General features: G+C 32.4%; 1 protein-coding gene across 50 annotated transcripts in view; it reads right to left on the reverse strand.

Moving 5' to 3' along the window:
* The window catches only part of CLASP2 (cytoplasmic linker associated protein 2), a 194,468-nt gene that overhangs the window by 30,552 nt on the left and 149,306 nt on the right, over positions 1-14,610 (reverse strand). For all 50 annotated transcript variants that reach the window (XM_076006146.1, XM_076006141.1, XM_076006137.1 and 47 more), the window contains 4 exons: positions 9,067-9,210; positions 4,267-4,410; positions 2,998-3,104; positions 225-378 (listed from right to left, as the gene is read on the reverse strand). In XM_076006146.1, the coding sequence (XP_075862261.1) occupies positions 225-378; positions 2,998-3,104; positions 4,267-4,410; positions 9,067-9,210 (549 nt within the window). The remainder of the gene's footprint in view (positions 1-224; positions 379-2,997; positions 3,105-4,266; positions 4,411-9,066; positions 9,211-14,610) is intronic.

The raw sequence follows: 14,610 nt of genomic DNA on the forward strand, positions 1-14,610 counted from the left end.
GTCCTCATTCCTCTATGAAAATTTAAAGGGAACTTCAAGGCAGAGACTTCATCTTGTAAATCTAACACCTGAAACGGTGCCTAGCATGTAGCGGATACTCAGTAAATACTAACGGAGTCACTGACTCCTTAGAAAAGTTTATCTGAAAATGACAGAAAGTTAAAAAAATATATTCTTAATGAAAAATGGAATAGTTTGCAAAGTAAAGATATTTAGATACTCACTGAATCACCATCATCTTTTTTAGAATCCCTTTTCAATGGCTCATTCATATCTTCTTGACTACGGAAGCTGAAATTTTGGATTGCTTCAGTAACACCTCTAAGAGAGCTATAAATATCTTCAGAGTTCATATTTTCTGTGTCATAATCAAATGCACTATGAAAAAGACAACACTGATTTTTAATTATGTGTAATTTAAAAATGCAAACACATTTGAGAATATTTTAAAAGACAGCATTAGAGAATGTATGTTCTCCAAAGCATAATTAGCGAAAAAAAAACACGGCAGCTGTAAATGGTTAAAGTAGTCCTTCCACCAAGGACAGCTTACAAAGACTCTAGGATGCACAACCCTTAATAATTGTTTTGTTTTTCCACCTTCAAATGATTAACCAGGTCAGGCAAACTGGATATCTTGCAAGCTAAGAGTGTTTTTTTTTTTTTTTTTTTTTTTTTGAGACAGAGTCTCACTTTTTGTTGCCCAGGCTAGAGTGAGTGCCATGGCGTCAGCCTAGCTCACAGCAACCTCAAACTCCTGGGCTCAAGCGATCCTCCTGCCTCAGCCTCCCAAGTAGCTGGGACTACAGGCATGCACCACCATGCCCGGCTAATTTTTTGTATATATACTTTTAGTTGGTCAATTAATTTCTTTCTATTTTTTTAGTAGAGACGGGGTCTCGCTCAGGCTGGTTTCGAACTCCCGACCTTGAGCAATCCGCCCGCCTCGGCCTCCCAGAGTGCTAGGATTACAGGCGTGAGCCACCGCGCCCGGCCTAAGAGTGTTTTTTTACATTTTTAAATGGTTGAAAACAAAATTTCATGACTCACGAAAATTATATAAAATTCAAATTTCACTGTCCATAAGTAAAATTTTGTTGGAACATAGTCATAGTTATTTAGGTATTATCTATGGCTGATTTTGTACTACAATGGCAGAGTTGAGTAGTGGTCACAATGACCACATGGCTTGGAAAATCTAAAATATTTACCACTTAACTCTTTACAGAAAGTTTGCCAATCCCTGTGATTAACTCCGAATAATGGTACGTCTTGAACTAAATGTCTTTTAATATTTATAAGAAGGCAGAGAATTGTTATCATTGAACATAAATGTTATTGAGATGAATTCTATAATCAAATTCTGAAACTGAACCGAAGGTAAAATTTAGACACCAAAATTGTTACATGTGTATAATATGGAAGAAATATGCTAGACGATAAATATACAATGTGTTTTTCTTAGATGCTTGTGAATTGTCCTATAATTTTAATGGATAATCTGATGAAGCATGCTATGGTATATGACTAATAACAAAAATCAAGCTATTAACTATAAATATTATAGTTATTATAATATTACACTATAAATATTATATATTATATAATATATTAAATGTATGTTATATAATATATATGTATTATGTATACATATAATGTATGTATATATTATATGTACATATAAATATTATATGTATTTATATGTATATGTAATATACACATAATATATGTAATATACATTACATATAATATATTACATTACATATAATATACATTACATATGATATACATATACATTACATACATTACATATAATATACATATAATGTATTTAATATACACATAAATGTAATATAAATGTATATTATTGTATATTATATAATATATTAATGTATATTATATAACATACAATAATATATTATATACTATAAATATTACACTATAAATATTATAGTGTGTAGAACTACTACACAAACTGTTTTTCAAAAGGCCAGAAATAGGGAAAAAATGTTAGTCTATTAATGAGTAATGAACTTCATTTGAAATATTGCCCATGGGCCAGGCACAGTGGCTCATGCCTATAATCCTAGCATTTTGGGAGGCAAAGGCAGGAGGACTGCTTGAGGCCAGGAGTTTGAGACCAGCCTGAGCAAAGAATGAGATCCCGTCTCTACAAAAAAAAAAAACAAAAATCAGCCAAGCATGGTGGTGCATGCCTGTAGTCCCAGCTACTTGGGGGGCTGAGATAGGAGGATCACTTAAAGCCAGGGAATTTGAGGTTGTAGTGAGCTATGATGACAGCAATGCACTCTAGCCTGGAGGACAGAGTGAGACTCTGTCTCAAACAAAACAAAAAAACCAGCCTATGCTTAAATTGTGCAAGCGTGTGAAAATTATACCCATCTTTTACTTTGTTTTAAGGACCAATCTCTTAGTTATATTTTTTCCTCAGAAGTATATATGCATTATAGATCTCTCTATATATATATCTATAATAAATGTTATATATTTACCCCTTCCCTATTTGTTCTTCTCTACTTTTATATTTTTCCTGTAAGCCTAATATTTTTTCCTACTTTTAGAGGTGGTTGGTCAACATTAGATGTAAATATCCATCATTATAATTGACCTCACCATTTATACTGAGAAATATAATGTAAATGAAAGATACAATTTACAATTTATGGGATTTAGTATGTCTATATATACTACATGTAGCATCTCTGAGAAACGTAAGTATGCTATTTAATGCAACAAGCAGTAATTTATAAAAGCAGTGTCGGGATTTCTTTTCATAAAAAAATTCCATATCCTATATATTATCATTTAAACAGCTTTCAACTAAACTTAAAATTTTTGAATTTGCTAAGTTTCTACTTTTCTAAGACTTTTCAAGACAAATGAGAATTGACTGGAATTATATTAACATTTGCTTTTCTAAGAATGGGAATTTGTAAATACAAAACATAATGGAAAATTATCTTTTTTTTTTTTTACCTTGGAGATAAAGTATTCTGTGATGTATTGGTAGGAGAAGTAAGAGGACTGGACCAGTTGGCTGGTGATCGTGGTGTTGGTCTTGTCAAAGGACTACCCATGGAACTCTGATGGAAGGAATCAAAATTAATATTAACATTATAAATGCAACTAAAAAACTCTTAAGGAAGCAACATAAACATGAGGTTGGAACACATGAAAGAACCATATTTATAGGTCAATATTTTAAATATTCATGTACTTATATCTAGTTTCTGGAGGAAAAAATTTCTCCCCTTTTAGAAATTTAACTCTAGTTTTTTTCTGTTTTCCTCACCTGCTTCCTGCTCTCAGATATTATTAATTTTTCCCTCAAGGATTCAACAAGATCCTACACTATTAATTTTAAATTAGCTTCCTGTTCTAAGCCAATTTCCTTCCTTCAACCATTACTAGTGCTCCAATTTTATACCTTGAGTTTGCTTTACAAATGATTTTCTCAAAGACACCAAGGGAGTAAAAGATGGTTACATTATTAATATGTCTATCTCTTAAGATATAATGAAACAATCCCTTCTCCTTTTAAAAAGATAACCAACTTTGGGTTACAAGAAATTGTTCTCAGATTACTTTTTAACATTCCTCAGACTTTACCTTAAGCCTGCCATCAGTGCATTTACCTTCTCCTTTCTATGATAGCAAAGGCCTTTCTTTTTAAAACTTTAGCTCAATTCTTTGGGCATATTATGTAAATTATTTCATACAGTGATATCCCACCACCTGTATATATGTATCTATCTCAATGCAATGTTTCATTTACTCACATCTTACTTCCTCAAAACAAAATCCTTCATATCCAAAAACATATGGACTGACAAGCCAGTAATCATTAAATGTGAACATACTTTTTAAAGTACCACCCTCTTTGAACCTTATTTGTTAATGCTGGAATAAGCCATCCCTGCTAGTCCTCAAATAGGGATTGGTTCTTTGAAGGAGGATGTCTTATTTTAACGGCTTCCAAAGCTAGTGCCCTCATCTATGTTCTGCTTTCCTTATTCATATTGTGGCCACTGTTCACCAGCACTCTAATGTACACAAATTATAAAACAAGCATGACATCCCAGGGACTCTATTCTTACAAGACAGTATTTAATTCTGCTCAGGAAATGCTGCCAAGTGCAGATGCAAAAATCATATACTAGGATCAAGTTTACTTCTTGTAAAAAGCATTTATTGTTAAATCAACCATCACATTGCACAACAGGCAAGAAAGTAAGTGAGAAATACCTGCGTTCCATTGCCAGTGTTTCGAAGGTGATTATGAAGAAGCTTAGTAGCACCATCCTGAAAAGTTTTTGGTAAAGCTCCTAATAACATTGTAAACTCTGGGGTATTGAGTTCAAATAAAGAAATCAGCACTGACTGTGCTGCCTAGAAAACAAAGGCATATATACCTTTTATTTTTTGAAGGTAAGAAGGCAATACAAAAAATATAAAAAATACAACCTCACAAACAATGGCAAAAGTTAACCAGACATTTTCTAGGGTTTCTCTATCCATACATACTACTGGTATTTTGGTTTTCCTAATAAATGATTACAAGGAAAAAGAATGGCTATATAAAGCTCATCCACAGGAACCTAATACTGTAATTTCTACTTTTTCAATATGTGATTCTTCAATTAACTAGCAATATCTAGTCTTCTCTCAAGCAACTAACCTAAGTCTATAATTTTAAGCTAAAATAAGTTTCATGTTTTGTGGAAATGAGAATAAAATAAAGCTTACTTAAGAAAACTTACATATTCTTTTTAAGAAAACTTAAATTTTTTAATTTAATTTTTAAAAATTACCTTGCTTGGTTTTGTTGAGACAGAGTCTCTGTAGCCCTGGCTAAAGTGCAGCAGTGGCATCACTGTAGCTCACTGCAACCTCCAACTCCTGGGCTCTAAACAATCCGTCTGCCTCAGGCTCCCAGGTAGCTGGGACTACAGGCACATGCTGCAACGCCGGCTGGGTTTTTTTCCTTTTGTTTTGGTAGAGACAGATTTCTCTCTTTCTCAGTTTAGTCTCAATTCCTGAGCTCAAATGATCCTCCTGCCGCAGCCTTCCAGAGTGCTAGCACTACAGGCGTGAGCCACCACGGCCAGCCTAAGAAAATTTATACATTTCGTTTCTTCTTCTAATTAACTCAGTTATTAAAAGCTAAACTGTGAAATTCAGATTATACAGAAACTTAATTGAGAGAAGAGAGAAACTCAAATGGTAACTTGTAGTTAAATCTGTACATCTTGTTCTGAACATTTTTTGACCCTAGTCTACAAAAACTTCAGTATTCTATGTTTATGGCATTTGAATATACGACACTGGGGGGATGATTATATTATGTTACACTGGAACAATGGAATACTACACAACACACAGTCTTTGAAGATGTAGCTCTATTTACATAGATATTGAGAGACATCTATTATAGACTGCTGAAGGAAAAATATAACTATAACATGAGCTCAATTTTAAAAAACAAAGCATAGATTGCGCGAGTATACATACTAACATGTTAATAGTGATTACATAAAGCAAACTGCATTGTGAAAACAATTTGTAATCTTGTATCTTTTTTGGAACTACAACACTGAAAGGACCTCCAGTTAATTTGTACAAATGAACTAATGATTGTTAACATACACTTTATTACATGTAGAGTTTATTTTGGTTTAGAGATTCAGCTTTATTTATTTACCCCCAGGGACAGACAACCCAATTGTTCCCAAACCATTTACCAATGAGTCTATCCTTTCTTCATGACACCCTTGCTAAGAACTAATCTCTTATATGAACCTCAGTGTCTCTCTGGATCCTCCTTCATGTTCCACTGATTTGTCTATTTTTTCTTTTGAGACAGGGTCTTGCTCTTTTGCCTGGGCTAAAGCTCAGTGGGGTCATCATAGCTTACTGAAACCTCAAACTTCTGGGCTCAAGCAATCCTCCTGTCTCAGCCTCCCAAGTAGCTGGGACTATAAGGCATACACCACCAGGCCTAATTTTTTAAAATTTTTGTAGAGACAGGGTCTCACTATTGCTCAGGCTGGTCTCAAACTCCTGGCCTCAAGCAATCCTTCTGCCTTTGCCTCCCAAAGTGCTAGGATTACTGGCGTGAGCCACTGCACCTGGCCAATTTGCCTATTTCTATATTAATATCACCTGACTTAAAATACTATAGCTTTAGTATATTTTCATCATGTCCTTCATTTCTGTTGGTTTTTTATTTTCTAATGTCACATTTTACTAAATATATTTTATAGTTATTTTAAAATAATTTTTTACATCTTTAAATCAAAATAATACATACATACAGATTTTAAAAACTTAGCTTTAGGAAAGGTTTTAAATTACAATTCCTCTGTTCAGCTCTCCAAAGTTCCCCTTTGTAATGCTTATTTTTACTGTTAGGCATGTATAGGTTTATACAATCATTTCTTGATTTATCAACTTGAGACATTTTCTAGTGACTTCCTACTACAACAGATGTGGAATTAGAATCCTTTCAATATCAGCCCTACCCTTTCCACTCTTTTCCCTTATACAAAATACCAACAGTCCATTTTTGTGACATCAGCCAGCATAACCTTTGAAAACACAGACTGTATCATCCCCTTACTTAAAAATGTGCCAATGGTTTCTACAGTCACCTCAGTATACTTGTTCTTGGGATTTCAATTTCAAATTTTAATTTTGATGAAATCTAATTTATTTATCCTTTTGTTGCTTGTGTTTTTGGTATCATATCTAGGAATCCATTGCCAAATCCAAGGTCATTAAGATTTATCCCTATGCTTTCTTCTTAAGAGTTTTATTTTTCTGTGTCTACTGAGATGATTCTATGATTTTTGTGTGTTCCCCCCAACCCCCGTTGATATGGTTTATTACACATGAGTAGATTTTTGTAGTTAATCTAACCTTATATTCCTGGGGTAAATCCCACTTGGCCATGGCCATGGTAAATAATTCTTTTTTATATATTGCTGGATTTGGTTTGCCAGTACTTTGTTGAGGATTAAGGCATCCAAATTCCTAAGAGATACTGGTCAGTAGTTGTTTTTTTGTGGTATCTCTGTTTGGTTTTGCTATCAGGGTAAAACTGCTCTCATAGAATGAATTGAGAAGTGTCCTTCCTCTTCCGTTTTTTTTGAAGAACTGGTATTAATGTTTGGTGAAGAACTGGTATTAATGTTTGGTAGAATTCATCAGTGAAGCCACCTGAGCCTGAGCTTTTCTTTGTGCATAGTTTATGATTACTAAGTCAATCTCTTTATTTGTAACAGTACTATTTGCATTATCTATTTCTTCTTGAGTGAGTTTTGGCAGTTTGTGTTTTTCTAGGAATTTGTCCATTTCATCTAAGTTATCTCATTTATTGGCATACAATTATTCATATTATTCCTTTATAATCCTTTTTATTTCTGTAAGGTCATTAGTTATTATATATCCCCATTTCATTTCTAATTCTAGTAATCTGAGTCTTCTTTCTATCCTGATTCATCTAGCTAAATGTCAGTTTTGTTGACCTTTTCAAAGAACTAGCTATTGGTTTCACTGTTTTGATTTCTATTGTTTTTCTATCCTCTATTTCATTAATTTCTGCTTTAATCTTGATTATGGTCTTCTTTCCATTGGCTTCAGGTTTAGTTTGCTCCTCTTTTTCCAGTGTCTTCTGGTGATGAATTGGGTTATTGATATGAGATCTTTCTTCTTTTTATTATAGGAATTAACAGCTATAAACTTCACACTAAGTACTGCTTTAGCTGTATCCTGTAAGTTTTGGTATGTCATGCCTTCATTTTCATTAATCTCAATGTGTTTTCAAATTTTCCTTTTGATTTCTTCTTTCACCCACTGGTTATTTAGGAGTGAGTTAATTTCCATGTAATTATGAGCTTCCTAAATTTCCTTCTGTTATTGTTTTCTAATTTCATTCCATTGTGGTCAAAGAACATACTTTGTATTATTTTTATCATTTTAAACTACTGAGGTTTATTTCATGGCCTAGCATGCAGAATGCTGTGTATGTACTTGAGAATAATTTATATTCTGCTATTTGTGGTTACAACATTCATTACTGCAAATAAAGATCACAAAATTTATATTCTGTGTACTCTTTTGCAGCAAATATTGAAGGAAATGATCCACCAAAGAGAGTACATAGAAGTAGGTATAGATGCAAAAAATAAATAATTAGAGATAAAGAGAAGCCTCAGGAAAATGTTGAAGAGAAGTTTCAGGAAGATACCTGTGCAGCAGGCCTAGGGAGAAACATGTCCAAATTGGAGAAGAGATCAGAGGGTCTAGGAAGGAGCTCTTCAGAAAATAAAAAAGCTATGTTTTTGAGCATATGGAAAATATTAGCCATCAGCATGTGGCAGAAATATTGAAAATATTAACAGATACTAAAAAACATTTGAAAAAATACAGGCAAATGAAAAATAAGGCAAAGTATTAACTCCAGGACAGATTAAGTTTCTATAAGAAAGAAGGCAGTAGCAAATCACTTGGTATGGGAGTAAACACCTGCACAGCCAAATGTAAATCTTTTCTATTAATTATCAATAGATTCATAAGTATGTTATGAATACTTATGAATATGGGAAGGATATAGCAAAAGAATGTAGGAATAATATGGGAAAGCTAAGTTTTCACTTACCAAGACAAACAGATACACATAATGCCTACGTTTATCAATAAATCAAAAAACAATGCCTACAATTGATAGATCAAGAAACAGTGTAAGCTCTTATTTGAAATACATGAGTAAATGCAAGAGGAATGATTTGATATTGTGAATGGTTAGAAGATTAGAGGTTGGGAGGATTGTTGCAAGGACAGCTATTTTTGATTCTAAGTTTGAAAATTATGTTCATATTAACTGGATAAGATTTAAAGGAATTTAAATGAAACGATATTTTAAAAGATCTTCATAACTCACTGCTAACTGGTAACGTCCTGAAAATATTAGCTTCCTTCACTGGCAATCCAAAACTACTTACTTGCTTTCCCAATTTATCTTCTAAACCTTATATTAAAACACACCTTCCGAACATCAGAACTTTTAGGTTCTGTTGTCCAAGTAATGACCCGAGACACTGCTAGGCGAGTTTCACTGGAATTTATAAAATCTCCTGGATCCATCTGTTTGGCCAGAGTTTCTATGTATTTAAGGATAGCAACCTTCACCTGCAGAGGTAAGCACAAAGAGAGAGGAAAATAATAAGATGGTTATTGTGAGACACTGGAGAATGCTTCAAAAATAATCATGTAGTCATTTTTTGACCAATAGAAAATGAACAAACAACATCAACAAAAAAGAAATTATACAACCACCTACCTACCTGAGATACAAATATATGATAATGTTGATGATTTTTTTTTCATACATATCAGAACTTTTAGGTCCCAGGTGTTTCAGTTCCTGAGTTTGAACAACCACTGAAAACTCTATTGACAAGATTAGAAACTTTTCCTTGAATCTGCCCTTAGAGATGACTCTTGGCTTGCCTCATGGGGAGCCAGTCTTTATCAACTCAGCGTTGTTTTGTTTTTAGGGAAATGAACCAAAGTATTTTGGAAATAAGGTATGGTAAATGAATTTGGTAATCAAGGTAGGCAATATAAGGTTGTTTTTTGGTTTTTTTTTGGGTCAAACATAGGATAAGACTCACATAATGAGATCAGGTTCCTTAACGGGTCCATCAATTGTTAGAACTGTCTTCCAAAAGAAGTGTCACAAAAATGTTTTATACAAGTACCACTGGAAAAAAGACAATACTTATTTGTATAAAAAAGCTATCATATATAGGTCTAAAAAGTCTCATTATTCTCCCAGTAATTCTTGATTTGTGGGTGTGTGAAAGGTAGATATGTAGTGGAACGAAGGCTTCAAAATCAGTAGGAGGTAAGACATTTTCAAAGCACACATGCTTCTTTCTAGACTTCTTCATCCTTATAGTAAGCCACTATTAAATTATGTCCTTTCTCTCAGGTATGCTGAAGCAGATAAAAAGGCTGAAAACCACTGCTTTTAAAGTTATATATTCCAACATTCTAGGATTTCTAATTAACAGTTCTCTGAGACTTTACCTGTGTACTTAAATTTTTTAATTGGACAAATAACAATTATATATATTTAGGGTATACAAAATGATGTTTTGAAACATGTATGCATTGTAGAATGGCTAAATTGAGCTAATTAACATATGCATTACCTCATATACTTCATTTTTGTGGTGAGAACACTTAAATCTATTCTCTTGGTAATTTTATTTTTTTAATTCAATTTTTAAATTACATATGTTTAAAGGGTAAACATGATGTTTTGATATACACACACAGTGAAATGGTTACTATGTTAATCAAATTAACAATCCATTATCTCAGTTACCCCTTTTGTGTGTATGTATGGCAAGAACACCTAAAATCTACTCTTCTAGCAAAAATCCCAAATATAATACAATATTATTAACTATACTCCTCATGTTGCACATTTGATTTCGAGACTTATTCAACCTATAGATCTACAACTATGTATTTTTTTTTTTTTTTTGTAAAGAGATGGGGCTCTTGCTTTTTTATCCAGGCTGGCCTCAAACTCCTGAGCTCAAATGATCCTTTTACCTCAGCCTCCTCAGTAGCTGGGATCCTTCAACCTACATCTGCCCATTTCACCCCCCTCATTAGTGATTGTCAAGTATGCAATACATTGTTATTAACTATAATCACTACGTTGTACCCATGCACTTTAGAAATAGCACATGACATAGTGCACAGTCCTTGGATACAGCAGATGCTAAAATACATATTAAGTGATTTGCTGACTTAGAAAAAGAAAAGTTTAAATATATGATTAAAACTTCAAAAAATATGCAAAGATTAAAGTAATCAGTTTTTCTATGCCCTTCCTTCTCTTATCATTGATTTTAATGTCATTTTTGTCATTCAGGCCAAATAAGGTCTCTGGGAAGTGCCATGCTAAGTTTATAGGTAAGAAGTAAAATATCAAAATAAGGTTCTGACTCTTGTACATTTTACCCTTCCCGCTTCCAGTAAAAAAAAACCAAAAACCAAAAAACAAACAAACAAAAAATGACAGAAGGGATCAAATTATATTCTTATTTTATAACAAATGAATTTTAAAAGGATATAACTTTACACAGGAAATAAAAGCAAAAACAGGCAAATAGGATTACACCAAACTAAAAAGCTTCTACACAGCAAAGGAAACAACTGACAGAGTGAAGACAACTTTCAGAATGGGAGAATATATTTGCAAACCACACTCTAATAAGTGGTTAATATTCAAAATATATAAGGAACTCCCACAACTCAACAGCAAGAAAATAGCTTGATAAAAAATGGGCAAGGAACCCAAACAGACATTTCTCAAAAGACAATATACAAATGGTCAACAGGTATATGAAAAGGTGATCAACATCAGTAATCATCAGGGAAATGCAAATCGAAACCATAATGAGGTATCACTTCACAATTGTTAGGATGGCTATAATTAATATTAAAAGATCACAGATAATGACTGTTGGTGAGGGTACGGAGAAAAGGGAACCCTGTACACTGTTAGAGGGAATGAAAATTGGTACAGCCATTATGGAAAACAGTACGGAGGTTCCTCAACAAATTAAAAATGTAACATTTTATTATCCAGCAATCCCACTTCTGGGTATATATTCAAAGAAAGGAAATCAATATATATTGAAGAGATACCTGCACTTCCACATTTATTGCAGTACTATTCACAATAGTGAAAATATGGAGTCAACCTAAGTGCTTATCAATGGATGAATGGATAAAGAAAATATGGTATATATATACAATGGAATACCATTCAGTCTTATAAAAGAAGAAATTGGTCACTTGTGATAACATGTTGAACCTGGAGGACAATATGTTAAATAAAATTAAGCAAGGCACAGAAAGACAAATACTTACATGTAAAGTATAAAAAAGCTGAACTCATAGAAACAAAAAGTAAAATAGTAGTTACCAGAGGCTGGGAGAGGGGGGAAATTAGGGAAACATTGGTCAAAGGCCTACAATTTCAGTTAGACAGGAGGAATAGGTTCAAGAGACCTACTTATATATCATGGTGACTACGGTTAATAACAGTATACTATATATTTGAAAATTGCTAAGAGAGTGGATTTTATGCATTCTTGCCACAAAAAACGGTAAGTATGTGAGGTAATGTAAATGTTAAATCGCTTAATTCAGCCATTTCACAATGAATACATATATCTAAACATCATGTTGTATACCATAAAGATGTATCATTTTTACTTGTCAATTAAAAAAAGAAGTAATTATAACTTAAATAAATGTATTGCAAAAATCAAGAGTTAATCTATTAGCCTTCAGAAAAGTATAGTGGACAGGAAAAGAGATTTCTGCTTAATTTTGCAGTAGTAGGCACAATTAAATTATGGTGGTACATAATATTCTGAATTTTTTAAGCCATACCAGCTTCTATCAGTGTTACTACTGAAAGGTGATTATATTAAATAATAATTAAAAAGAACATCGATGTGTTTTTAATTTGCCACCATCAATGGAACAAATTTATTTGCACTATGTGAGATTCAACAATGTACTTTCTTGGCAATTTATAATCATGCAAAATTTTAAGAGGGTTTCACAAAATAGGTGTGTTTACTATACTAATAGGCAAAATAACCGCAATACACATATAATCATTTAAATGTATATATTTTTAGTAGGATATTTTATAAGTAATACATAGTCTATAATTTTAATAATGCAAACATGCATTCTTTTTCAGAGAAGGAAAAACAATCTAGTTGCTAAGGTATGTGTAATTCCTCAGTATGTTTGTGAAACCAAGAAAAAGAGGTCAACAAAAATTACACTTATTGTTAAAATAGTACTAATTCAAATAAAATCACTTTGTATTGCCATTTTCCCCATTGATTCCTTTTTGACATTTAATCACAAGATACTCGTGAGAGATGCAAAATTTTATACAAACATCCACTGTTTACCTGAAAAGTCAATCACTTTTTCAATAAAACTTTTTCTAGATCTCATACTCAATTTATTTGTATTTTTCTATAATCTGTTAAGTTTCTTATATTTAATCTTGTCACCCACTTGAAAACTGCTTTTACTTTTGGCATAAGGTATGGCTCCAATATAACTTCTCCCTGCTATCCTAAAACACTGACTTAAGAGTTGAAGATTTTCCCCATGGCTTTGCTACTGTATCTATACCTATATTAAATATATATACATATTTATTTATAAATAATGTAGGCTTTTAGAGAAACAATCTGTGATTCTAGTTGTCAGTATAATGTTTTCCAATAGAAAAGCTAATTTCCCGTTTTAATCTTCCCTTTGATGATTGTCTTTCTCTCCAGGTATTCAGCAACTTCCCTCAATTCACCTATCAGCCTTATTTCTTAAACTAGTTTAGACCTTCCTTTGCACTGGCCTATCATACATCTCTACACACATTTTTAATAGCACTTGAACACCACCATAGGTACCTATATCAAAACCTTTATTACAGTTTGTCATCTATTATTGGTAATAATGATAAAAATTATAAGTTTTATATTCCCAGGAATATCTACAACAATGCCTTGGACATAAAATGAGTTCAAAAATATTTATCAGTAATATCAAGTAAAGTATTCTTCTGAAGGTCGCTTTGCAAAATCAAAACAGATGAAACCCTTTTCACAAAGCAGTTCTGAGAAAACAAAATCATGTTGAGTAAAAGTCAACCTTAGTAAGAAACATAATTGTGATTCTGAGGTACAACTGCATTCAGAAACTTAAGGGGAAAAATTAATTCTGGGCAGTAATGCTTGTGGAAATATATTTCGTGCAGAATAGAGCAGAAAAGTATAGGACTTATATAAGCATATATGCTTGTTATTTCCCTGACTTTAATCTCATTTAATAAAACTCACTAAAAAACATCTTTAGTAAAGAATTCAAGGGCTCTCCTTTTACTTTAAATTGTTTTCTCTTTATGTTAAATTTAATAATAATTTTTAATCACAAATTGGAATGCACCTAGTTTTCATATTAGCTGGAAAATGTGTGCAAATAACAATTAAAAATTGAAAATTCCAAAATTTTATGCACAAGCAGAACTATCACATTGCAAAAAAAGAGAAAGTTACCATTTCAGTTAAGGAGAATTGAACAATAGCACCGAAATTAAATATAAAAATTTTTGTTTACTAGAATATATAATAGGCAAAACTGACATATTGCCTAAAATACCTATTAAAACTCCTAAAACTAAAAAAAAAAAAAAAAAAAAAGTATTGGGAAATCACAAACATAAAATTAGATAAGACTTCATAGAGCAAGTATGCATTACCAGCTCAGGGTTAGATGGCCATACTTGTGATGCCTTCTTAATGCATATCCCCATTAAATTTCTCCAAAAGAAAGTCTGGCATCTAATAATACTTGAAATAAAATATGTTCATGCGTAAAAGACTTACAAAGGTTAGTAGTTGAATATAAATGCATACAAACATTATCTGAAACACCGCAGAGAAAGTTAAGAAAAGAAATAATGCAGACGAA

Source organism: Microcebus murinus, chromosome 1 (assembly GCF_040939455.1).
Source record: "Microcebus murinus isolate Inina chromosome 1, M.murinus_Inina_mat1.0, whole genome shotgun sequence".
NCBI lineage: Eukaryota > Metazoa > Chordata > Mammalia > Primates > Cheirogaleidae > Microcebus > Microcebus murinus.